At 45.9% G+C, this 25,735-nt stretch overlaps 1 protein-coding gene and 1 long non-coding RNA gene across 2 annotated transcripts in view; one reads left to right on the forward strand and one right to left on the reverse strand.

Annotated features, from left to right (window-relative positions):
* The window catches only part of LOC146990504 (kalirin-like), a 47,616-nt gene that overhangs the window by 19,985 nt on the left and 1,896 nt on the right, over positions 1–25,735 (reverse strand). Inside the window, exons 2-37 of the mRNA XM_085794899.1 lie at positions 19,498–19,572; positions 19,291–19,405; positions 18,964–19,156; positions 17,781–18,004; positions 16,733–17,078; positions 15,600–15,722; positions 15,319–15,510; positions 14,456–14,587; positions 14,169–14,303; positions 13,980–14,072; positions 13,750–13,872; positions 13,117–13,233; positions 12,900–12,974; positions 12,176–12,298; positions 12,008–12,060; positions 10,913–11,060; positions 10,081–10,277; positions 9,896–9,993; positions 8,482–8,645; positions 8,271–8,390; positions 7,463–7,542; positions 7,199–7,337; positions 6,952–7,086; positions 6,682–6,835; positions 6,480–6,595; positions 5,770–5,892; positions 5,044–5,226; positions 4,112–4,236; positions 3,783–3,849; positions 3,576–3,685; positions 3,175–3,244; positions 2,978–3,067; positions 1,941–2,033; positions 1,451–1,562; positions 1,051–1,241; positions 64–165 (exon numbers count right to left, since the gene is read on the reverse strand). Coding sequence (XP_085651025.1) covers positions 64–165; positions 1,051–1,241; positions 1,451–1,562; positions 1,941–2,033; positions 2,978–3,067; positions 3,175–3,244; positions 3,576–3,685; positions 3,783–3,849; positions 4,112–4,236; positions 5,044–5,226; positions 5,770–5,892; positions 6,480–6,595; positions 6,682–6,835; positions 6,952–7,086; positions 7,199–7,337; positions 7,463–7,542; positions 8,271–8,390; positions 8,482–8,645; positions 9,896–9,993; positions 10,081–10,277; positions 10,913–11,060; positions 12,008–12,060; positions 12,176–12,298; positions 12,900–12,974; positions 13,117–13,233; positions 13,750–13,872; positions 13,980–14,072; positions 14,169–14,303; positions 14,456–14,587; positions 15,319–15,510; positions 15,600–15,722; positions 16,733–17,078; positions 17,781–18,004; positions 18,964–19,156; positions 19,291–19,405; positions 19,498–19,572 — 4,736 coding nt within the window. The remainder of the gene's footprint in view (positions 1–63; positions 166–1,050; positions 1,242–1,450; positions 1,563–1,940; positions 2,034–2,977; positions 3,068–3,174; positions 3,245–3,575; positions 3,686–3,782; positions 3,850–4,111; positions 4,237–5,043; positions 5,227–5,769; positions 5,893–6,479; positions 6,596–6,681; positions 6,836–6,951; positions 7,087–7,198; positions 7,338–7,462; positions 7,543–8,270; positions 8,391–8,481; positions 8,646–9,895; positions 9,994–10,080; positions 10,278–10,912; positions 11,061–12,007; positions 12,061–12,175; positions 12,299–12,899; positions 12,975–13,116; positions 13,234–13,749; positions 13,873–13,979; positions 14,073–14,168; positions 14,304–14,455; positions 14,588–15,318; positions 15,511–15,599; positions 15,723–16,732; positions 17,079–17,780; positions 18,005–18,963; positions 19,157–19,290; positions 19,406–19,497; positions 19,573–25,735) is intronic.
* LOC146990505 (uncharacterized) lies at positions 7,449–13,000 on the forward strand. Its single transcript, XR_015037450.1, has 3 exons — positions 7,449–7,562; positions 8,267–8,405; positions 12,919–13,000. It is a non-coding gene; the product is annotated as an uncharacterized LOC146990505 (long non-coding RNA).

Here is a 25,735-nt window from a genome sequence, read left to right on the forward strand (position 1 = left end):
AAGTAAAGTACAAATCCTCTGGATATGTACTAAGGTACAGTCCACCATCAGCAGAGCTCTCACCTTCAGCACCGTCTTGTTGTCGGACGTCGGCGTTCGTCCGACCCACAGCGCGAACTTGCAGGGGTCGCCCTCGATGTGTTCAGTCACACCGAGCTCCGAGGTCTGAGACACACACGCACACACACGCACACAGGTGAGACACACACACACACACACAGGTGAGACACACACACACAGGTGGATCAATTATTGGTACTAGTGATGTCATGATTATAGATTTTCGATGTTACGATCATCACGATTATTATGCGTTAATTAATTTCACAACACGATGAATGTGTAAAATCAAATAAAGTCAAAATAAAATGACATTATTAATTACTTACACAAAATATTTTAAGTATCTATTAATATAGGACCAATTATTTATCATTAATTGTCATTTATGGGGCGGCGTTTAGCTCACTGGGTAGAGCTGCCACCCCATGTTGAGGCTAAGTCCTCGGTGCAGGCGGCCCCGGTTCGAGTCCCGCGTCGGACGGCCCTTTCCTGCATGTCATTGCCCCACTCTCTCCCTCCACATTTCCTGTCTCTCTCTCGACTGCACTATCAATTAATTGTCATTTATACCAAATGTTTAAGGTTATTTTAATCATTTTTTGTTCTTGTTTTTCAATTACAAATGACAGGCTAACATTGAAATTAGAGCTGGGTATCACTACTGAATTGATCTGATTCCGATTCACAAGGTCCAGATTCAATTCAATATTGATTAATTTAGCGATATTTCAGTTTTAACACCAATTTGCTTCGTTGTGAAAGAGATTTTCACAAAACTAATGTTGCAAATTGTGCAAAGAAGGAACTGTCTAACCTGGTGTTTTATTAAAAATATTTATGTTTACATTAAATTGATCAAAAAGCAGTTTACATCAATGCACATTTATTTAACATGACCCACTCCAGAAGTGTAACTATTATTAACTAAGTAACCGTGACATCCCATCATATCCCCAACGTGTACTGATCAGTAATAAGGTGCGTCACCCTGAGCCGGCTCTTGTACAGGTATTTGGTTCGTCCCGACGAGTCTTTGATCTCTTTGCTGAAGATGAGTGACAGCTCGAACAGGAAGAGGTGTCGGTCCCGCCCCTTCCGGATCAGAGACTTCGGCTCCCAGACCAGGAAGGAGTCCTGGAGGAGCAGCTCGCCCTGGACCTCCAGACCCTCATCCAGACCTGAGACCACAGGAAGTACAACCGCAGAGTAAGTACACTGGGTTTTCACCTTTTTACTGCATTTTTCACAATAAAAGCCTCCAAATCTACACAGTGACACCAAACTTTCAGAGTAAAAGCCCTAAAACTGCTAACTGGTGGACTTTTAATGTGAAAAATCATCATCATCATCAAAGACAGTCTTATTTTGAAAGTCTGCACCACGTTACCTTCCAGCATGCTAACGTGCATAGCATCGTTAGCTCTCTTTGGGACGCTGAGCATCACATCCAGGCCTTCTTTGATCTCACCTTTCCCCTCCTCACAGCACGCCAGCAGCTCCTACACACACACACACACACACATTAATTATAACCACTAATATTAGCAGAGCTCCGTTTCTTTGTGTCCGAGTTTGAAACAGCGTGTGCAGGGATCAGATAACGCAACGACAACTTTGATCCTTTAAAAAAAAAAAGTTTGAGGAGGCTTTTACTTTGAAGGGATAAACATCAAACATGCACCTGGTCTGAGGGGGCTTATGGGTAACTTCTCAAACTGACATAAAATCTTTTTTTTTTGTGTGTTTATGATCCAGAGCTGAGACTCACTGCTGCTCTGAAACCCTCCAGGTGTTTGTGTTGTTGTTGTTTTTTCCCCCTCGTGTGTTTTCAAAGTGAAAAAGCCGCGTTAAAACTTTAGCGTTGCGGTTTTTTTTACCTTGAGCAGCAGCTGGTACTTGGTGATCCTCTGGACCGGCTTGATGAGCGCTGAGGAGATGGAGTTGGCCAGACCGTGTCTCCTCTGGACCTCCTGAACACACACACACACACACACACACACAAAACACACGCTGTTTGACCTCGTCTTTAATATAAAACAAAATCTGCATCAAATGTTGTTGAATTAAAGCTCCATCTCCCTCGTTAACTCTGATAAACTCTGCGGATTAGAGACAAATCTGAAAACAAACATCAATGAAAATCAACGCTTTTATTTTGTAGTAATCTCATGTTTCAGATTTCGCAGCTGGTTTGTTGTTTTCATGGATTAATCCTCATTATCTTTATGTATAAAAGCTAATCTGCTTTAATGTTAATTTCTCTTTATGAATATTAATGTGTATTATCTGTGCATGTGTAAACTGATGAGGATGAAGGATAATGTCACAGATCCACGTCCGTCCTCTCGGATGGATTCATCTTTTCTGTTTCTGCGTTCAGCTCCGCCTGAATCAGTTTTTAGGTCACTGGTTCTCCGCTGGTTTTTGGCCCTCGGGGGGGCGGGGGGGGGGGCTGAAAGTCAGTGACCAAACAAACGCCCCCCCCCCCAAAAAAAAAAAACTGTCGTCATGTTCAAAACTCAGATTTAATTCAGACAAACAAAGAGAAACTGGGTCAAAGTGGAAACTGAGGAAGAACAGCTCAGAGCAACAGTGAAATAACGCTGACGTCACTGTGAACGCCGTCACGACTCGGGTTTAATCTGAGTTATGAAACATTAAAACGATGTTTGTTGAGTTACTGATCAAATAAGAATTTACTTGGTGAAAAGAAAGAAAGAAAATCTGCAAAATGTCAAAAACAAATCTGAGATCTGAGAGCTTGGCCCTTCAAAATAAAAGCATGGCTATGGAAAATTTAAAAATGCAATTTATTCCTGTTATTATTGATATTAAATTGCACTGTAAAGCACATAAGATACTAAAATATAAATATATACAGTATATATAGAATAATAAAATATTCAGGTCTGACCTCAAAGAATCCGACGCCGTGTTGTTGGATCAGTAAACTGGAGTCTGGTTTGTTTCTGCAGTACGTCACGTACATGTGGAACTTATCGGCCTGAAACACACAGAGAAAAATACAGTATTCAATCACTACATTAAACTGTTATTCATTTATTTATTTATTTGTTGTTTAACTGATGAAACTTAAATGAATCTGGTTACCCAGGTAACGAAACAGTGTCCGACGTCTTCAGGAAGCTGTTCGTAGTTTTCCAACTCCTTCAGGAAAATACTGCAAAACACAAAGTATCAGCGAACTGTGCAGACACTGACTAAAGGATATGTTGTAGTACATGTACTTACAGGTGATCTCATGTGTATTCTCCAGTACATTTTGTAGTATATCTTATAGTATTTCAGTATATTTTGAAGTATTTACGTGTATTTTGTAGTATATTTTGTAGTATTTCAGTATATTGTGTAGTATATCTTGTAGTATTTCAGTATATTTCAGTATTTTGTAGTATATCTTGTAGTATTTCCGTATATTTTGTAGTATTTCAGTGTATTTCGTAGTATATCTTGCAGTATTTCAGTATATGTTGCAGTATAATTGAGGGTACCTGTTGTGGAACTCGTAGATGTCCTGGATGTTCCCGAACACGATGTCGTCCTTGTTGGTGAGACCTGACGGGACGTCCTCCGAGCCGCTCGTCATCTCCCACAGGTACGTCTGCATGAGTATTTACAGTATTAGTACAACAGGTACTGGTACGATCCGGTCTGACGCAGTAGTAGTACCTGTAGTAGTATGGTGTGTGGACGTTTACCTCGATACACTCCTGCAGGTCTCTGACGTACACTCTCTCTGTTTGCAGCAGCTCGGCCATGATGTACCTGAAGTACACACAAGCACAGGTGAGGAAATACTCAGCAGTAGGACTAGTACTACCAATACTACCAGTACTACAGGGTTTTTACACATTTTAGCCAACAAATTTATGACTACATGACCCCTGAACTGCATGAAATATATGCACCGATAATTAAAGGTGACGAACCTACTGCTATGACTATATCCCTATAGATTATGGCAAAATGTTGAACTATCCCTTTAAGAGTCCATGTTTTCATGTTTCCATGTTTTTCCGGTACTCACTCCTTCTTGCGGGCGGAGCGTCTCTTCTCGTCGCTGACCTGGTGGCTGGGGTCAGACAGGTTGACCTCAGGGTCCGAGTCAGACAGACTGTTAGGGATCAGCTCCAACTCCAGATCCTTGTTGTCCTGGAGGGACACAGTACACACATTACTACTGACTACACACATTACTACTGACTACACACATTACTACAGCTCCAACTCCAGATCCTTGTTGTCCTGGAGGGACAGAGTACACACATTACTACTGACTACACACATTACTACTGACTACACACATTACTACTGACTACACACATTACTACTGACTACACACATTACTACTGACTACACACATTACTACAGAGTACACACATTACTACAGACTACACACATTACTACTGACTACACACATTACTACTGACTACACACATTACTACAGACTACACACATTACTACCACACTCACACTCCTCCTCCTCCTCCTCTCTCCTCCTTCACGCCCCTCCTACTTTCTCCTTCTCTCCTCCTCCTCTCTCCATCTCTCTATCTCTCTCCTCATCCTCTCTCCTTATCTCTCCTCCTTCACGCCCCTCCTCCTTCTCTCTCCTCCTCCTCCTCGCTCCTTCTCTCTCCTTCTCTCCTTCTCTCTCCTCATCCTCCTCTCTCCTCATCCTCCTCTCTCCTCCTTTACGGCCCTCCTCCTCCTTCTCTCCTCCTCTCTCCGTATCCTTCTCGACCCTCCTTCTCTCCTTCTCTCCTCCTCCTCCTCCTTCTCTCCTTCTCCTCATCCTTCTCTCTCCTCCTTCACGCCCCTCCTACTTTCTCCTTCTCTCTTCCTCCTCCTTCTCTCTTCCTCCTCCTCTGTCCTTATCTCTCCTCCTTCTTCTCTCCTCCTCTTTCCTTATCTCTCCTCCTCCTCCTCTCTCCTTATCTCTTCTCCTCCTCCTCCTACCTGTGAGCATCCTCCCAGAGCCGTCTCCAGTAGGTGGCGGTACTGTCCGACCCTGACGGTAAAGTCTCTGTAGCGTTTGTCGACGGTGGAGACGCAGCGGCGCAGCTCGGTGCGGTGGGCGTGGCCTTTAGCCAGCATGCTCTCAGCCAGCTGGATCAGCAGGTGAACCTTCTCCTGCGTGTGCTGACAGACAGGCGGGTATTGATTTATTTAGAGATATTTCAGTTTTAAAGGGATAGTTCAACATTTTTTGGCAAATTGGCCCATTGCCATAACCCCTATAGTCATAATAGCAGTAGGTTCGTTACCTTTAATTGTTGATGCAAGCTATTTTTAGAACGGCGGAGCAGAGCCGTGAGCTGCTTGTCCACCAGAGCGTTGTGGAGTTTTTGGATTGTGTATTTGATGAGTTTGATGAGGGAAACCAAGAAATCCCATGAGCCTCCGTAGTGTAGCTCTGAGCAGCTCACGGCTCTGCTCCGCCGTTGTAACGACAATTAACGGTAACGAACTTACTGCTATGACTATAGGGATTATGGCAATGGGCCAATTTGCCAAAATGTTGAACTATCCCTTTAACACCAATTTGTTTGGTTGTGAAAGAGATTTTCACAAAACTAATGTTGCAAATTGTACAAAGATGGAACTGTCTAGTGTCTAACATTCAGTCGATCTGGATTTTTAAACCGGTGGCGGTGGATTTATCGAGTCGTGTTGTTTTCTCACCTTGGCAGAAACACAGAACTCCCTGTGTTGGTTCAGCAGCTCCTGAGTCTCGGCCATCGTTGCCCCCGGCGACGTGTGCGTGGCCAGGTAGTGGTCGCCCGACTGCTGTAGCCAATCCATCGCCTGCAAAACCAGAGGCACAGCGTTCAGCCATCGACCTCAACTCTGATGTTTAAAGGACGATTCCAGTCAAATCCAACCTAGGGCTCTAGTTTCTAATATTTTAGCTCTAACAGAACGAATGTATAGATTTTCTTTTTAATGTCTCCTGTTCTCCAGCGATGAATGGGAGCAGACGGATCTTAGGCTGTTTACATCCCACAAATTGCTATTTTTTTCCACAGACAGCGTCAGATGGCGTGAAAGTCAAGTTGACAGCTAACTATGTTTACAGGTCGTCTGAAACATAACAAACATAAACATACTGAGCCGTCATAGATAGATAGAACAATAGATAGACCAATAATACGATAGACAGACAGACAGACAGACAGACAGACAGACAGACAGACAGATAGATGATGGTGGGTATGAATGATTTTCACAGACAGAACGACTGCAGAACAGGAGACATTAAGAAGAAAATCTAAATATTCATTCTGTTAGAGCTAAAATATTAGGAAACTAGAGCTCCAGGTTGAATTTGTCTGGAATCGCCCTTTAAAGCTGAGGCGAAGATCGACCAATAGGAGCGTCCGGCGGCGGTGCACCTGCTGGGCGTGGCTCTGGAACATCAGGTACTGCTGACACTGGTCCAGTCGGCGCTTCTTCAGCGTCCAGAAGTGAAGAACTCTGTTTTCCCGCTGCAGCAGCTCGCTGAGGATCCCTGCAACACACGCCACCGCCACAGTCAGTCTGGTGTGTGTGTGTGTGTGTGTGTGTGTGTGTGTGTGTGTTGGTTCGTTCATTCACCTTTGACCTGCTGCTCCGGTACCCTGGAGTGCCCGGTGACCTCGGTAACCCCGGAGACGGTGACGCTGTGGCCGGAGATGTTTGCCATGGTGACGCTGTTGCGGTGGATGTACTTGAGAAAAACCTCTGCGTTCCGCCGGGCCAGCGTGCACGCCTGAAAGATAGATAGATAGATACTGTAGAAAGATAGATAGATAGATAGATAGATAGATAGATAGATAGATAGATAGATAGATAGATAGATAGATAGATAGATAGATAGATAGATACCTTCAGGAAGGCCTCCTTCTGCTCCATGTGTTTGTTGATGAGTGGCAGCAGCTGCTCCGGCTGCCGGTCTCCTCCTCCACACCAGTCCTCCTCCCGCCGGTATTCCTGCTCCAGACTCTCCAGGACGCCGCACACCTGGACACGGGACGGTGAGAAGGTCACTAAACTAAAACTGCTTCATCTCACGAAAACAACTGAAAAACTGAATAAAAATAAAAACTAATGAACATTTTAAACCTCTCCCAACCTGCTGAGACGTCCTGTAGAAGGCGGCGGAGGCGTTGACCAGTTTGAGTCGGTCCTCAATCCGCAGCATCAGCGTCTGCCAGTGCAGCGCCACCGTCTGGGCACAAGACCTCACTGCATCCGGGTCGTAGTGACCTGACCTGAGGGGAGAGGAGAGGAGAGGAGAGGAGAGGAGAGGTCACGGTGTTGTTACATCACACAGACAGACGGAGGAGGAGGAGGAGGAGGAGGAGGAGGAGGAGGAGGAGGAGGAGGAGGAACCGACCTGACGAGCAGCTCTGCTCTCTGCTGCAGAGCCAGCGCCACCTGGTGGGTTCTCTGCAGGGAGTCGGCGTGGAGCAGAGCCTGGAGACCGACACAGACAGGTGTGGGTTTAACAAAACAAAAGAAAACCAAACAATTCATTGGTTTAAAGGGATAGTTCAACATTTTAGCAAATTTGCCCATTGCCATAATCCCTATAGTCTTAGCAGAGCCGTGAGCTGCTCAGAGCTACGCTACGGAGGCTCATGGGATTTCTTGGTTTCCCTCATCAAACTCATCAAATACACAATCCAACAACTCCATAACGCTCTGGTGGACAAGTTGTGACCTGCACATTCACCACGCTATGAGATAATAACACAACGTTACCAGACAACCAGAGTTGTTTTAGAGGGAAATACAGAGACTGCTTGATGAAAAACTGTCCCTGAAGGCAACGTGCATCAGTGGTTTTGCATGTATTTCCCTCTAAAACAACTCTGTCTGGTAACGTTGTGTTATTATCTCATAGCGTGGTGAATGTGCAGGTCACAACTTGTCCACCAGAGCGTTATGGAGTTGTTGGATTGTGTATTTGATGAGTTTGATGAGGGAAACCAAGAAATCCCATGAGCTTCCGTAGCTAAAAATAGCTTGCACTGACAATTAAAGGTAACGAACCTACTGCTGTGACTATAGGGATTATGGCAATGGGCCAATTTGACAAAATGGTGAACTATCCCTTTAAAGATTTTTTTCTCTGTGCAGCATGTGTGAATTTCTTCTCCTGTGTGTGTGTTGTTGTTGTGTGTGTGTGTGTGTGCAGTAACCTCGATGGCCTGCTGGAGGCGCTCGTGTTCCCTCTGCAGCTGCTCGGCTTCAGACAAACAGCTGGAGTTCAACATGCAGGACGACAACATGACCTCGCCCTCGGAGATCCAGCCCAGCACCTGAGACACAGACAGGTAGAGATCATCACCTGCTCCCTCTGTGTGTGTGTGTGTGTGTGTGTGTGTGTGTGTGTGTGTGTGTGTGTGTTACCTGTTTGACCTGGCTCTGCAGGTGTCTCAGCTGCAGGTTCTGCTCCAGGTGTGTGTGTGTGTGATCTGCAATCTGCTGCAGCTCCTTCTGTTTGTCCTGCAGGAGGCGCTGCAGCTCCTCCACCTGAGCGGACAGACCTCCATCGGCCTCCGACAGCTCGATACCTGATACGCACACACACACACACACACACACACACCAAACACACACACACACAGACAGACACACACACACACACACCTTCAAAATGAGTAACTTCGGTCTCCGCTCCTTCACATGTGTATGTGTGTATTTTCATGTGTGTGTGTGTGTGTGTGTGTGTGTTTCTCCATGGCAAATTCAATACGTTGGTTTCCATGGGGACCAGCTGTGTGCTTCAGAGAGCAGTTTCCATGGCAACCCTATCCCCCTTTCCCCCTCCCCCATTATCCTCTCTGCCCCCCCTCTCTCCCTTTCCCCTTAATATCATCAGTGCATTACTGAACTGGTCAGACTGACGCTGCACTGGAGACACTGTAGACTACTGTCTCTTCTCTTCTATCCTATCTTATTCTATTTTATTCTATTCTATTATATTGTGTTAGATTCTACTCTGTTCTATTGTCATTAGAGGTCAATGTGAAATAATCCTCGTGCTCTTCCAGTGTATGAGCTGCTCTACTTTCCGCCTATTTGACCTTTTGCCTGTTTATGGTTGGTTGATGCTGTCTGGAAACAATCCTAAAACCCCCCAACTCCCCCACCTCCTCCCTCCCCCCTCCCCCCCAAAGCCCAAAAATGAGATCTAAATGAAATCCGATCAAACTGGAAACAAGCACCCCTTAAGGGCCCTTAAATTAACCCTTAATATACCTTTAAAGGCCACACTGGGTCACCTTTATAGATTCCTGAAGCATTGTGGGAAATTCCCTCTAGAAACTAGAAACTACTACCGTAAGGAGTCTACACCCAATGGAGAACCTTTAAATTATCCCTGGAACCTCCTCAAGGACCACTCTGAAACCCATAAATGAAGACCAAAAATAACCCAAGAACCTCTGAATCCCATAAAGGAAGACCAAAAATAACCCAAGAACCTCTGAATCCCATAAAGGAAGACCAAAAATAACCCAAGAACCTCTAAAACCCATAAAGAAAGACCAAAAACAACCCAAGAACCTTGGAAACCCATAAAGGAAGACCAAAAACAACCTAAGAATCTCCAAAAGCCATAAAGGAAGACCAACAACAACCTAAGAACCTCTGAAACCCATAGAGGAAGACCAAAAACAACCCAAGAACCTCTGAAACCCATAAAGAAAGACAAAAAATAACCCAAGAACCTCCAAAACCCATAAAGGAAGACCAAAAACAACCTCTTGAACACCTCATATGAAGACCAAGAATCCATTCAAACCAACAGTTTGCCTCTGACCTGATGCTTGGACCTCGTTGATGTACTGCTGAAGGTCGTGACCTTGCTGTATGACCTCGTAGATCATGTTGTTCATCGCCAGCCTTCGCTCCATGTGCCTGCAGATCAACCAACCAATCAATCAATCAATCATGAGCTGTTCTCATAGCTGAGTGAGGATGACGTCATCAGACCGGCCTTGTTACCTGTGGATGCGTTGCTGCGCCAGCGTTAGCGCCTCCGGGCTAGCCTCCACTAGCCGCGACTGGCCCAGCGCTAGCTTGTCCTGGGCTAGCTTGTCCTGGTTTACGTCGGCCAGCCGCGGCGATGCCAACTTCTCCGTGGAGAAGTCCTGGGACTGTTTCTGGAGGTCCTGCTTCCAGGCGTCCATCTCCCCGGTTACCTACAAGACACAAGAGTTTAACCTTCGACCCAACAAGAGGAGGAAGTGATGTCATTAAAGGAGACATATTATGCTGCTGAACCGCTGCAAAGCTGCACAACATGAGCTGTAGGCGTCCTGCTGTGATCCACCAACCAGATGTCACACGGTTTCCAGTTTCTCTGAATGCTCGGTTTTACGAGATCTTTGCAAGATTGGTGCGAAACCTGACGTCAGGTTTTACCGTCCAATTAAGACGAACGCCCAAACTGCAAGAGATCTGCCCAAAACACGCCCACGACACCCGCCTATATGGAAAATTGCAACTGTTTTCCTTCCCCAAAGAAGATAAAAACTGTGTGTCAGACTCAGCGTCCAATATGTACGGACGCATGTTTGTAAAGCCGACCAGTTTGCATTTAACAACACAAGATAAACAAGCAAATGGAGTCATTGAGCCAGCCAATCAGAGGAAAGGAGCAGCCAAAACTAAGCGTTTCAGGAAGTGGCTGCTTAGCGGTTGAAATCTGTTTTGTTTTTTTGACATCCGTATGGGTTTTTGGAGCTGAAAATCATGCAGATCTTCTCTGTAGGAGTTCAACACTCACACAATGGTAAAAAAAAAAAGCAGTGAAATATGCGTAATGAGGCGTTACCTCCAACGTGCACTGCTGCAGGATGCGGAGCTGCAGGTAAACGTCCAGTTTGATCTTCCTCTGGTGGAAAAGTTCCTCCAGCTGAACGTGCGACTCTTCCAGCTGCTGCAGCACTGTCTCCACGTGGGCCACCGAGCTGCCCTGCGGCCTGAAACAAACGCACCCGCTTGTTATAACCACAATAATAAAAAAAAAGGTTCCTCAACAGGTTAGAACCATAAATCAAACACAAACCACCCACACGAGCTGCACAAAGCTAAAAACAAAAGCACCCACGATTATGACAAACTCCACCACATGGGCCTCTGAGCTGCCATGAGCAGTGAAACAAACGCACCCACATAGTCTTTACAAAGCTAGAAACAGATGCACCTACACACACACGCACAACTATTACAAAAATCAACTCCACTCGGGCCTCTGAGTTACCCTGTGGAGTGAAACACCTACACAACAAACGCACCCACACAGGTTATACAAATCAAAAAAACTAGCACACCCACCCATGCAGGCGTTGGTGGAGAGAAAAAAAAGTTAGAAATTAGAAAAAACAGGAATTCACACAAATAAGTAAAGTCGATCATTCACACATTGTACACACAAACTAAAAAAACAAACGCCCCCAGAATAGAACGAGCACCCACTCAAAGCTTTACTGTGCCGGACCTAAAAATAGAAAACAAACACACCCTTAAAAGAAACACAAGAGTGAAATCAAACAGACCCGTTCAACATAAACATGAAAACAAACATACACCAAACAGAAAACAAACACGCCCACACGCCCGTCTGAAAAATAAATGCATTCAAGTTAGAAAACAAACGCACCTACACATTCCACATAAACTAGAAAGCAAAGGTACAAGGTCTCACATCACAAACTACAGTAATACCCACCCACACAGCTGGGACGCACAAACTAGAAAACAAACGCCCACCCAAAACACGCAGATCTGGAAAAGAAATGCACCCTAACTAGAAAACAAACGCACCCACATACAGTATTCTACATTATCTAGAAAACAAACGCTCTCCAACCCAGAGCGCACACGGCTGCCCTGACACCGAAAACAAACGCACCCACACTCGGTGTACCTGAGTTGCAGGATGAGGTCTTCTCCTTCCCGGATGACACTCATCGCAGCTTCCTGTGGGTCAGGGTTAGAGTTAGGAGTTAGTGTGGGGGTTAGAGGCGCTGGGGGAGGGGGTGTTAGGATGTTATGATGGGGTCAGCTCAGACGGGCGGGGTCAGCAGCAGGTTACCTGTGTGTTGGCCTGTTGCTGCTGCTGCTGACTGATGAGCGTCTGCAGAGCCTCCACCGTGTCGGGGCAAACACAGAGGTCGGAGGAGAGCTGCTTCTGGAGGCCCTCCATCCACACCGAGAGCTGGGGGGAGGAGGGGGGAGGGAGGGAGGAGAGGGGAGGAGAGGAGAGGGGAGGAGAGGGGGAGGACAAGAGGGGGAGGAGAAGGAGGAGAGGAGAAGAGGGAGGAGGGAGGGAGAAACGGGAGGAGATGGAGGATGAGGGAGAAAGGAGGAGAAGGGAGGAAAGGGGGAGGAAAGGAGAAGGGGAGGGAGGAGAGGGAAAAAAGGGAGGAGGAAATAGAAGGAGAGGGGGAGAAGGAGGAGAGAGGGGGAGGAGAGGGAGGAGTAGGGAGGAGGGAGGAGTAGAAGGGAGGAGAGGAGGAGGAGAGAGGCAGAGAGGGAGAAGGAGGACAGGGGGAAGAGAAGAAGGGAGGAGAGGGGGAGGAGCAGGGAGGAGAAGGGAGGAAAAGGAGGCGGAAGGAGGAGTAGAAGGGAGGAGAGGAGAAAGGAGGAGAGGGGGAGGAAGGGAGGAGGAGAAGGAGGAGTGAAGAGGAGACAAAGAGAATATGAACTATTTGTCTTGTCACATCTGGTCATAAATTACCACAACACACATTATACTGCAGTATTAACCCTGTGTGTGTGTGTGTGTGTGTGTGTGTGTGTGTGTGTGTGTGTGTTACCTCCTTGGTGTGTGTGTAGAAAGACACAGCGAGATCCAGCAGCAGCTTCCTCTGCTCCACCCGCTGGATGAACGCCTGCACGTTAGCAACACGTTAGCAACACAACACGAGACCAGTTTGTATCCACATCTCTGATAACGTATCATTAATCTATAAAACAAATCAATTAGCTGATAAATTGATTGATTGATTGATTGATTGATTGTTTTTCTCTCACCTGCATCCGTAGCTCCAGGTCTCGCGCTGCCTGGTAGATCTCCTCCTCCTCACACTCTCCAGACTGAGCCAGCTGGTCGGCCGCTTCCAGAAGCTTCTCCGCGTTAGTGTACGTGTTCTGACACACACACACACACACACACACACACACACATAGAGGTACGTTAGAAGTAATTTGGTTTGATTAATCGACAATAATCCAATTATTAAATGAATCGTCGACTATTTTGAGTAGTTTTTTAAGAAAAAAAGTCCAAATTCTCTGATTTCAGCTTCTTAAATGTGAATATTTCTGGTTTCTTTGTTCCTTTATGACAATAAACTGAGTCTCTCTTTGGTTTGTGGACAAAACAAGACATTTGAGGACGTTGTCTGGTGGTTTGGGAAACACTGATTGATGTTTTTCAACATTTTGTAACATCTTATTGACCAAACAACTAATCGATTAATCGTTTAAATAATGGACAGATTAATCGATAATGAAAATAATCGTTAGTTACAGCCCTAAAACAATCAGACAAACGGGTTGTTGTGTTTGCAGACAGGTCACTTCCTGCCTCCGTCCTGCAGAGGGCGCTGCTGCTGTTGTTGTTGTTGTTGTTGTTGTTGTTGTTGTTGTGTTACTTCCTGTTACCTGGGCGACCTGCTGGAAGTCGTCGTGGCGTTTCTGCAGCGCTCGCGCCCGGTGCAGCGACTTCCCCACACCGCTGTGTTTGTTGAGGAAAACCTCGCCGTGCTGCTCCACCCAGTCCAACACCTGAGACACAGACAGACGGGTGGAGACAGGTGAGGTCAAACTGGACTCTAACTGGATCTGGATCTGGATCTGGATCTGGATCTGGATCTGGATCTGGTTTGTCGTACCTGTCTAACGTCCTGTTGAAACACGCACAGCTGCAGGCGTTGGTGGAGGCGGAGCTTACGGTGCTGCCACGCCCCCTCCACCTCATGTTGACCCTGTAAACAAACAGACAGAGGTGTCATCAGTCTGTCTGTCTGCTGGTAGGTGACAGTGAGACAGGTTGCCGTTGCCGTTGCCATGGTGACACACACCTGCATGATCTGGTGCAGAACTCCCATGATGCCGTGTGTGGCGACGGTGAAGTCCGGTTTGGTTGCCGATTCGTCGGGTTCCGTTGCCGGGCAACGCTGGAGGACCTCCAATAAGGCTTTACCACTCTCACTGACCTGGAGACAGACAGAGACAGACAGACAGACAGATGTTTATAAAGACAGACAGACAGACAGACAGACAGACAGACAGACAGACAGACAGACAGACAGACAGACAGACAGACAGACAGACAGACAGACAGACAGACAGACAGACAGACAGGTACCTGTGTGTAGTTTGCTGAGATCTCCTCGTTCAGTTCCTGGTGTTTCTTCACTGCCGCCTCCAGCTCTGCTGTCGCCGACGGCAACGACCCCTCGGAGCACACCTGGACCGAGCCCTCCACCTGGAGCAGGAACTGAGATGACAGACAGACAGGTAGAGACACAGACAGACAGACAGGTAGAGACACAGACAGACAGACAGACAGACAGGTAGAGACACAGACAGACAGGTAGAGACACAGACAGGTAGAGACACAGACAGACAGACAGGTAGAGACACAGACAGACAGGTAGAGACACAGACAGGTAGAGACACAGACAGACAGACAGGTAGAGACACAGACAGGTAGAGACACAGACAGACAGACAGGTAGAGACACAGACAGACAGGTAGAGACACAGACAGGTAGAGACACAGACAGACAGACAGGTAGAGACACAGACAGACAGGTAGAGACACAGACAGACAGACAGACAGACAGACAGACAGACAGACAGACAGACAGACAGACAGAGACACAGACAGACAGGTAGAGACACAGACAGACAGGTAGAGACACAGACAGGTAGAGACACAGACAGACAGGTAGAGACACAGACAGACAGACAGACAGACAGACAGAGACACAGACAGACAGGTAGAGACACAGACAGACAGGTAGAGATACAGACACAGACAGACAGAGACACAGACACAGACAGACAGACAGACAGACAGACAGACAGACAGACAGACAGACAGGCAGACAGACAGGCAGAGAGACAGACAGACAGACAGACAGACAGAGAGACAGGTAGAGAGTGTTTAGTCACCTGACAGCTCTGACATCATCAGACAGACAGACTGGTCCGGTGCGTCACTCACCTGTTCTGCCCCCTGGTGGAAGCCGGTTGCCATGGCGAGCGTGTTGCTGCGCTCCTCCAGCGCCGTCGTCAGGGACTTCCAGTCTTCCTGCAGCCGTGACGACACCATGGCGATGCGCTCCGCCCCGTAGTGACCGGCCTCCGCCAGCCTCGCCGCCACGGTGACCACGCTGTCCACGTTCACGCTGCCGTTCTGTTCAGAGAGACATTCAGAGACACGTTAAGAACCTCGTTAAGCGTCTCGCAGACTTGCCGATGGCGGCGGCGGCGGCGGTGACGGACCATGCAGTTGGCGGTGAAGTGCTGGTGTTGAGTCTGGAGGTCGAGGGCGTGCTGGTGGTTCTGGCCGACCTCCACCAGGCTCTGCATGAACAGCTCCTTACTGTGGGCGATCCACTCCGACATCTGACAGAGAGAGAGAGAGAGAACAAAATGCTGTGACTCCGCCTACGTCTACAAGTGTATTTAAAGGGATACGCCTACTTTCTTTTTGTTTCGTGTCTTGCCTCACTCCCGAGTCCATGACCAGCAGATAGACACCATCCTTTCGACTGTGCGTGCAGTAACAAGGGAGATACGGGCAGAGCTGATGCACCGCTAATTAGCTTAGCTCAAACACTGGAAGTGTATGGGTAGTGTTAGCCTGCCTCCACCTAAAGTTGCTAATTAGCTTAGCTCAAACACTGGAAGTGTATGGGTAGTGTTAGCCTGCCTCCACCTAAAGTCATCAGAGAAACTCTTCAGCAACTCTAAACGGAAACTGGCCGATCTTCGTCTCAGAGCTGACACAACTCTCCGGTAAGGCATCTTGAGCGGTCAAATACCGCTAACGGGACGAGATCGGTCAAACGGAGGGTTCAAGCAAAGACGGTTTATTTTGGTTCAAGCTAGCTACATCGAGGGTAGGTTAGCTTCCTATTTCAAAGTAAAAGCACAAATTCTATCGTCATGGTTTTCTGTATGTAAAGGGAAACGGGTGTTTTATTTTGTGAAAGTAACCAGAAGTGCGTTGGTCACAACGGCTAGCTAGAGTAGCGCCGAATTCGTCCGAACAAAATTGTAAACAGCTGGTATTTAGACAAATTAACGACACACTGCTGATCTAAACGGCTACTTTCCCGCCTAAAAATGTTTGAAATGTGGATAAAGTGATATATTTACAGAGTTTAGAGCTAAAATGAAACCAGCTTCTGACTGCTGATTTCAGCTCGGGTAGGAGGCAGGCTAACACTACCCATACACTTCCAGTGTTTGAGCTAAGCTAATTACGGTGATACGGCTCTATCTCCCTTGTTACTGCACGCACAGTCGAAAGGATGGTGTCTATCTGCTGGTCATGGACTCGGGAGTGAGGCAAGACACGAAAAACAATGTTGCCGTATCCTTTTAAAGCCACGCCCCCTCCCTCGCCTCACCTTGGTGGCGTCCTGCTCGAACAGGTGCAGCTGCAGCGCCTGGTCCAGGTGCAGCTTCCTGTCTCCCCAGCTCTGCAGCAGGTGGCCGCGAGCCGCCTGCAGCCGGTCCAGCAGCGACGACACCTTGGGCGCCACGCTCTGGAAGTCTGCTCCTCCCGACAGCCAGCTGCTGTGGCTGCCGCCGCCGCCACCGCCCCCGCCGCCACCACCACCGCCTTCATTAGAGGCGTCGCCATGTGAGGGGCCTAGGCGCATTCGCTGGAGTAAACTCCGCCCCTCTCGTTCGAGGGCGTCGACCGGCGCTGTGGCGATGGTGTTACGGAGGCGCCCGTGTTCCTCCAGGAGTCTGCAGCAGGAAAAAATCAAGTCAAATCAAGCTATCGATCAATACCAAGGTTGTTATAGTTTTAAACTTTTCATTGATTAGTTTTTATTTGTTTTTCAATTTTCTTTTTTATTTCAGTTTAGTTTTAGCAGTTCAACAAGTGATTTAGCAGTTTTTATTTAGTCTTAGTTTTTCAGGTTTTAGGAGAACACCTCTGTCAGACCTCTGAAAAATTGTCATTTTTATTTCAGTTAACTTAAAGGAACAGTTCAATAATTTGGCAAATTGGGCCATTGCCATAATCGCTACAGTCATAGCGGTGCAAGCTATTTTTAGAACGGCGGAGCAGAGCCACGAGCTGCTCAGAGGTGTTATTATATCATAGTGTGGTGAATGTGCAGGTCACAACTTGTCCACCAGAGCGTTTTGGAGTTGTTGGATTGTGTATTTGATGAGTTTGATGAGGGAAACCAAGAAATCCCATGAGCCTCCGTAGCGTAGCTCTGAGCAGCTCACGGCTCTGCTCCGCCGTTCTAAAAACAGCTTGCACCGACAATTAAAGGTAACGAACTGCTATGACTATAGGGATTATAGCAATGGGCCAATTTGCCATCCCTTTAATTATTTTTTCACTGCTAGTTTTAGTTTTAGTTAACCATAATAACCCTGATCAATACCCTATGAAATAATCAATAATCAGGACTGAGCCCCCCTCTGTCTTACTTCCGGGCTTCGTCCACGTCCAGCGGCTCGGGGATGCGGTTCAGCCCGGCCTCCAGCTGCTCCAGCTGGGCCAGCAGCTGCGAGGCGGCTCCGGAGAACTCCTCCAGGCCCAGACGCAGCTCGGTCCACTCCACATGGTCGTACTCCAGCGAGCCGCCCAGGTCCGCGGTCAGCTGGGAGGGGTCGACCAGCCGGGACAGCCCCTCCACCGACACCAGGCTGGTCTGCAGGGAGAGAGAGACGGAGAGTTTTACGACGCTGCAGGTACCATGAACGCAACACTACTGTACAGTGATGGGAATAATGGCTTTATAAAATAACAGCGCTGCTTTTTTCGGTAACAGTAATAAAAAATGTTACTGTTCCCCCGTTACTTGACTCAGAAAATAATAATAGTGTTGTAATACGTTATATACACATTTGTTTCAGTTCATCAATTCAACTGACCTCAAATTTTATTTATATAGCACATTTAAAAACAATCTCAGTTGCCCAAAGTGCTGCACAACATAAATACAGTCCAGTGCCACCAATATGATAATAGTTAGAAACAGCATAAATTACAAACCAACATACAGTAGATTAACAATAAAAACCAGGGCAATAAAAACAATCACTAAAATAGGGTAAAACAAATAAATGCTATAGAATAAAATAAAAAATCGGAAAGTAGTCGTTTATTATAAGGCAGTAGTTACTTTTCTTGGTAATTAATTATTTTCATCATGTACTGTAGTAACTCAGTTAGTTTTTGGGGAAAGTAACTAGTAACTATAATTACTTTTTAAAAGTAACGTATAGGGATGTCACGATTAATTGTTTTCACAATTAAACGCGGTATTAAACACAATTAATTAATCGTACAAAAAAGATTATCAACGCAGCTCACATGAACGAAAAACAAAGTTACAAAACAACCACGTGTGTAACTTTGTTTTCATTTGTTAAACTACAATAATGTCAATTTACCTGGTGTAACATTGAATTGGTAAGAATTTAAATGTTAGCGTGTCATTTGTGATAAAATAAAACATTAAAATAAACGTAAACATATGCTATAAATGACAATTCATGACTTAGATTCAAACATTTCCCCTGGAGGATAAATAATTGGTCATATATTAATAGATACTTCAAATGTTTTTGTTATATATTAGATTTTTACACATTGGAGCGGCCGTACCTCGAAGCTGAGCTTGGCGCTGCCCAGGTTGGTCTTGTGTTTCTGCCAGAACGTGTCGGGTTTGATGAGCAGCGCCGTGTGGATGCTGGAGGAGAAGGACTCCTGCAGCGTCCGCAGCACCGGCTTCACGCTGTCCCACTTGCTGCCGCGCATGTCCACCACCACGGTGAAGCCTCGCGCTCGCACGTCCTCGCTGCGGGACAGACGGGTGGAGACAGACAGACAGAGAGACGGGTGGAGACAGACAGGTGGTGTTATTTTAACGCCACTGGCAGACATCCAAACAGAGACAGAGACGGCTGGACAGGTGAAGAGGGACGTTGTTACCTGGGGATGGTGGACAGGTAGGTGACCAGCCGGCTCAGGTCTTCCTGTTTTATTCGATCATGATTGGTCCTGGCAGGGAAGGTCAGGATTGGTCCGCCTCGTTTGTCCCGCCCCCCTGGAGAAGAACACGGGTTAAAGTTAAACCGGGTCACGTCGGGACCAGACAACCTGCACACGTGTTTGTGTGAGTTTGTGTAATCGTGTCACCTGAGACGAAGGCCACTTTCTCTCTGAGCACCGTCAGGACGTCGACCGCCCGGACGCTCTCTGCTTTACCCGAACCTGAGAGAGAGAGATGAATAGTCATTGTTACTTAGTTTGTAGAGGAAGTTGCTCCTCCTCTTCCCTACGGTGGCCTGGAGGTCTCAACTCACTGCAGCGTCAGAAAACACACACAAAATGTCCAAAAACTCTATAAGAAGTATTTCTGGGGACACAATAAAGCGAGGGACCGGTCTGGGGCCTTTAGTTGTTCTTCTTCTTGACTTTAGAAGTTGTTAGCTTAGCATTAGCCTTTAATGGGCTCTATGCACAGCTCCATTACTTCCTGAATTTAAATTCAAATTTCACTCATTATCTCCTCCCCCTCATGTGGACTAAGGGCTGGGAGAAGTTTCAGAGTCCTCCGTGGCTTCTCTGAGTTACAGCGGGGCTCCGTGCAGCACTGCATGTCCATATGACGGTAGCGAATGGAGCTCACTTTTCTTTGTCCAAAAAGACACAACAAAAAACATCCAAATACCTCCATAGTGCTCGTCTGTAATGTCCCTCTTGTATTGAAGCCCCGACATGAGAAATTGTTTGACACAGGAAGAGCAGTGAACAGAGACACTGGGAGCTTCCACTACAAACAAGCTTAAAACATAGACTTATTTAATTTTTTCCGGAACAATTTCTCATGTTGGGGCTTCGATACAAGAGGGACATTACAGACGAGCACTATGGAGGTATTTAGATGTTTTTTGGTGTGTCTTTTTGGACGAAGAAAAGTGAGCTCCGTTCGCTACCGTCATATGGACATGCAGTGCTGCACGGAGCCCCGCTGTAACTCAGAGAAGGCACGGAGGACTCTGAAACTTCTCCCAGCCCTTAGTCCACATGAGGGGGAGGAGATAATGAGTGAAATTTGAATTTTTGGTGAACTATCCCTTTAAGGCAGCTCCTTTATTTCCTGTCTTACGTTATTGGACAAACTGATTAATCCAGGTGTGTCTGAGTAGTCGCAATGGTCAGACACACCTGGATTAATCAGTTTGTAAGACAGGAAATAAAGGAGCTGCCTTACATTCAGGAAGTAGGGGAGCTGTGCATAGAACCCATTGGGTCCGTCACTTTACTGTGTCCCCCAGAAACACTCATTCATTCATTCAGTCAGTCAGTGGGTCAGGTTGTAGATCTGATCCTGGTGCTGCAGTTCTGCCAAAAACAGAGACTTCCCCACACTGCGTCTGTATCGGTGCCACAAAGAGGATTACAGATTACAGTGATCCGGCTCTTTAGTTCAGCTGTTGGCTCAATAACGCCGTGAAAACACCACCAACGTCCTGTTACTGTAACGCGTGAAACTCAACATTACAACTATCTGCGGTCGGCCAGAGGGGAGTTCATCACACATCTTCTCCTGTCTGTGTTTATTTTCATCCTGCAACCAAAACAATGACTTAAAGGAACAGTTCAACATTTAGTCAGATTCTCCTCTCTCCATAATCCCAGTAGGTTCATCACCTTTAATTATCGGTGCATGTTGTTTTGAGATCAGCGGGGCAGAGACGTGAGCTGCTCAGTGAACACAATGGAGGTGATCAAAGTTAACTCATAAAATACACAATCCAACAACTCCACAACGCTCTGGTGGAGAAGTTGTGACCTGCACATTCACCACGCTATGAGATAATAACACAACGTTACCACACAGAGTTGTTTTAGAGGGAAATGCAGCCGGAACTACATTCCAGACACGGCTGCTGGGTGGAGGGATTTCAAAAGCACAAGAGTGTTTGCTTCATGTGTCGTAATGTTACCTAATTATACATAATTATCTCATAGCGTGGTGAATCAGCAGGTCACAACTTGTCCACCAGAGCATTTTGAAGTTGTTGGATTGTGTATTTGATGAGTTTGATGAGGGAAACCAAGAAATCCCATGTAGCGTAGCTCTGAGCAGCTCACGGCTCTGCTCCGCTGTTCTAAAAACAGCTTGCACCTACTGCTATGACTATAGGGATTATGGTGAGAGGAGAATCTGACTAAATGTTGAACTATCCCTTTATTAAGTGGAGATGTTTTAAAGTTGCAGTTTCTTCTTTGTCGGTTTCACTCAACATCCACCTCCACATCGGTCCATCGTTTTCGGCGAAGCCCCAAAAACCGCAGCCAATCAGCTGAGCCGCTTCACCTTGCTGTACTCAGTGTGTGTGTGTGTCTGTGTGTGTGTGTAATGTTTTAATCGTGCGAATAAAGGCCAACACACACACACACATAACATCAAACTGTCTCCAACTGTCGACTGAAAAACGAGCCAATCAGGCCTCAGAGAGACGAGCTGACAGACGTTTCAATTTAAAAAGCCTGAGTCCTGCAGCTCAGTGTGTGTGTGTGTGTGTGTGTGTGTGTGTTGCAGACTGACATACAGGCCTCCCATGTGCGTCAGATCATCCTGCGCAGCGGGAGGAGGCTAATCCAACACACACACACACACACAACACACACAACACACACACTGAGGGCATTAAACGTCTCACATTAGCAGCTTGGCGAGCGGCGATAACCCTCAGAGAGAAAACCTAAAAACAGGACGGAGATGAAGGAGAAGTGAAGCCCCCCCCTCTCCTCCTCCTCCTCCATCGCTGCACTAATTGTCTGGTTGGAGATCAATCCTCCACACACACACACACACATCTGCACAGAGCCAGGTGAGTCCAGATGTGGAGATGAGGAAACTACTTCCTCCTCTGCAGTCAAAGATCCTCTGCTCTGGGTGTGACAACGGGCCACTATTAACCTTTTACAGTCTATGCTATTAACTCCAGATACAGGCTGACATATTAGAACTTTCTCCATCAATTTTATCTTACACCACTGAAATTGCATAAATATAAACCTGAGATATCCAGCTTGTGTTTTAGATGTAGTCAGTGGTGGACAGCAGAGGTGTATAAAGTACTTGAAAAAAATAACTAAGTAAAAGTAGAAATACCATAACAAAAAACGACTTTAGAAAAGTAAAAGTCACGCATAAGAAAATTACTTGAGTAAAAGTCTTAAAGTAGCTCACATTAAATGTACTTAAGTATCAAAAGTATCTTGTGAAAAAATATACTCAAGTATCAAAAGTACAAGTACAAGTACAAAGTATTTAGCATAAAAAGAAGCAAAACAACCACTTGTTTTACTTGTGTGTTGTTTTATTTCACTTTCAGGTGAATAGATGTGGAATGATAAAACCAAAAAACACGTGAGCAAGTGTCTTGTGACTGCCTGAGAACATAAAGCAAGCGTCTGTCTGTGTACCGTATATGATCATTAGTGGCCCGGGCGTTTAATATGCTCAATCAACTGGAGCCAATGCGTTTATAAGAACCAGGCCGGTATTTGCAACAGGCACCATGCATGCAGTGGTGCGCGGTAAAAACGAAACTTATCAATCGGCGCATGAGAGTGATCGATCCTGTTACGCATAGAGGATCTTTGGAGCCGTCTGCGGCCACAGCTCTCCGCAGCAGCAGCAGCAGCAGCAGCGGGTCGTGGTGACAGAGACTGTGTGAATGCTTCACTATCGCAGATTCAAATACTAGCCTAGTAATCGCCCGGGCATTTAACTGAACAGGCTTTTACTGAATGGGGTCGGACCCCCAACAGCTTTTAGAGCACATGCGCATATTTGCACGCAGGCGATTATTTGGTCATATAGCCTACAGGTAATTATATTTCTATTTTAATTTGTAACGAGTAACGAGGTGGCAAACGTAAATGTAACGGAGTAAAAGTATATTTTTTAACTTTTAAATGTAGTGAAGTAAAAGTAAAAGTCCTGATTAAAAAAAGAACTCCAGTAAAGTACAAATCCTCAAAAAAACTACTTAAGTAGTGTAACGAAGTACATCTACTTCGATACTATACACCTCTGGTGGACAGTAATGGAGTAAATTTACTTGAGTACTGTACTTAAGTACATATCCAGAGGATTTGTACTTTACTTGAGTATTAGATTCCTTTGGTACTTATTACTTTTCGTTGAATACATTTCCAAGACAAATATTTTTACTTTTACTTAATTTGTAGGAAGGCTGAAAAGTACTGGTTACTTTCAGGTCTTTTTCTAAAATGCTATTGGACACAAGCTGTGTTTGTCTGTGAAGGAAACCCTAACCCCTAAAAGCAGCACATCAGTGCAGCTGCTTTCAAAGAGTTCATTCTCACTAACAAGAGTTAAAAGCTCCTTACATTCATTTAGAAACAATTATAGTAATTCATTGATGTGAAAAATAAGAAATTTACTCGTACTCTTACTTTTCCTTAAAGCAGAAGTAAGCAGAATATTTGTGTTAATATACAGTAAGTCTTAAATAGTTGTATCTTCCGACAGCAATCACTTCTATAGAGTGTTTGGTCTGAAACACGGGTCTGTCAGTCACTCTGCTCTGCTGTAAGCTGAGGAGAAAATGTCTTGTATACTTCCTTGTATCCTACAAGCTTTATCCAATGAGGAGAGAGAACGGCATAAAGGGGCAGTGCTCTCTGTGTGTGCAGCCAAGGGATGCGCCTGAATGTGGTGACGTAGGGATGAGGGCGGGGACTGCTAACTCCATCTGCTGACAAGAACGTCTGGATCTCTTACTTCTGCTTTAAAGTAAATTTAAAAGCATGTACTTTTGGATACTTAAGTACCTTTAAAAGCAAGTACTTTTTTACTCTTACTGGAGTAACATGTCGACTGAGCTACTTTTACTTGTAACAGAGTAAATTTTGACCAGTAGTATTTGTAGTCTTACTCAAGTACTGGGGTGGAGTACTCTGTCCATCTCTGGATGTATAGAAGAGAGCTCATTCCTACACTGCACTTGGTTATACACAGAAAAACTGCATCTTCCATTAGATCCTCAAACCTGTTTATTACTGTACTACAAATATTGATGCACTATTAAGAAAAGCTGAAAAGGAGTTTCTCCCATTGGCCTTGTGTGTTGCCAGGAAGTACATCGCCATCACATGGAAGTCTGACTCCCAACTTTCTATAGGAAGATGGGTTTCAGAAAGGAATAGCTGTGTTCCACTTGAAAAAATAATGACATATACACTCAGGAAAGACTATAATACTTTTACAGAGATGTGGCAACCTTATTTGGTGTATATGGACACATTGTCAGCCTCTATGATGGACGGGTTGTAGATTTACAAGCTTTTCGATGCTCTTCGATGACGACAAAGCCTCACTCGGATCAGGAGTCGACTCGTGTTTCAAGTTTCCGAGTTAAACTTTTTAATATTTATCATATGAATAATTAATAATCAATGAGAGAGGAAGGGAAGCAGAAGCAGAAGCAGGAGCAGGAGCAGGTCTGAGCTCCTAAGTGTAAGTGTTGATGGACAGAAGAACAATCGGCTCCTGCTCGTTAGCTGCAGCCTGACGCTCCGGCTCTTTATTTACATATTTAATCAATATCCCAACGTCTCATTTTCATTTTCACAGCCATAAAATCAATTCAGTGTAAATGAAAAAGGTAAAGCTCAAGTGTTTTTATTATAAAGTTTCCTCTCTATCTCCTCCACAGCTTCGAGGAAACAGCGAGCGACACACCTGCTGCAGGCGGAGGGAGGAGGAGTCTGTGACATCATCGTAGCCAGGTGTGTAGCTCCTCTGTGTCTCTGTGTTGTCAAAATGATGAAGCTGTTTGCATGTTAAAGGGATAGTTCAACATGTTGGCAAATTGGTCTTAATCCCTTTTTTAGAACGGCGGAGCAGAGCCGCGAGCTGCTCAGAGCTACGCTACAGAGGCTCATGGGATTTCTTGGTTCAAACTCATCAAATACACAATCCAACAACTCCACAACGCTCTGGTGGACAAGTTGTGACCTGCACATTCACCACGCTATGAGATAATAACACAACGTTACCACACAGAGTTGTTTTAGAGGGAAATACAGAGACTGCTTGATGAAAAACTGTCCTTGAAGGCAACGTGCATCAGCGGTTTTGCATGAATTTCCCTCTAAAACAACTCTGTGTGGTAACGTTGTGTTATTATCTCATAGCGTGGTGAATGTGCAGCTCACAACTTGTCCACCAGAGCGTTGTGGAGTTGTTGGATTGTTTATTTGATGAGTTTGATGAAGGAAACCAAGAAATCCCATGAGCCTCCGTAGCGTAGCTCTGAGCAGCTCACGGCTCTGCTCCGCCGTTCTAAAAATAGCTTGCACCAACAATTAAAGGTAACGAACCTACTGC

Source organism: Trachurus japonicus, chromosome 2 (genome assembly GCF_045865225.1).
Source record: "Trachurus japonicus isolate A0001 chromosome 2, Traja_1.0".
NCBI classification, from domain to species: Eukaryota; Metazoa; Chordata; class Actinopteri; order Carangiformes; family Carangidae; genus Trachurus; species Trachurus japonicus.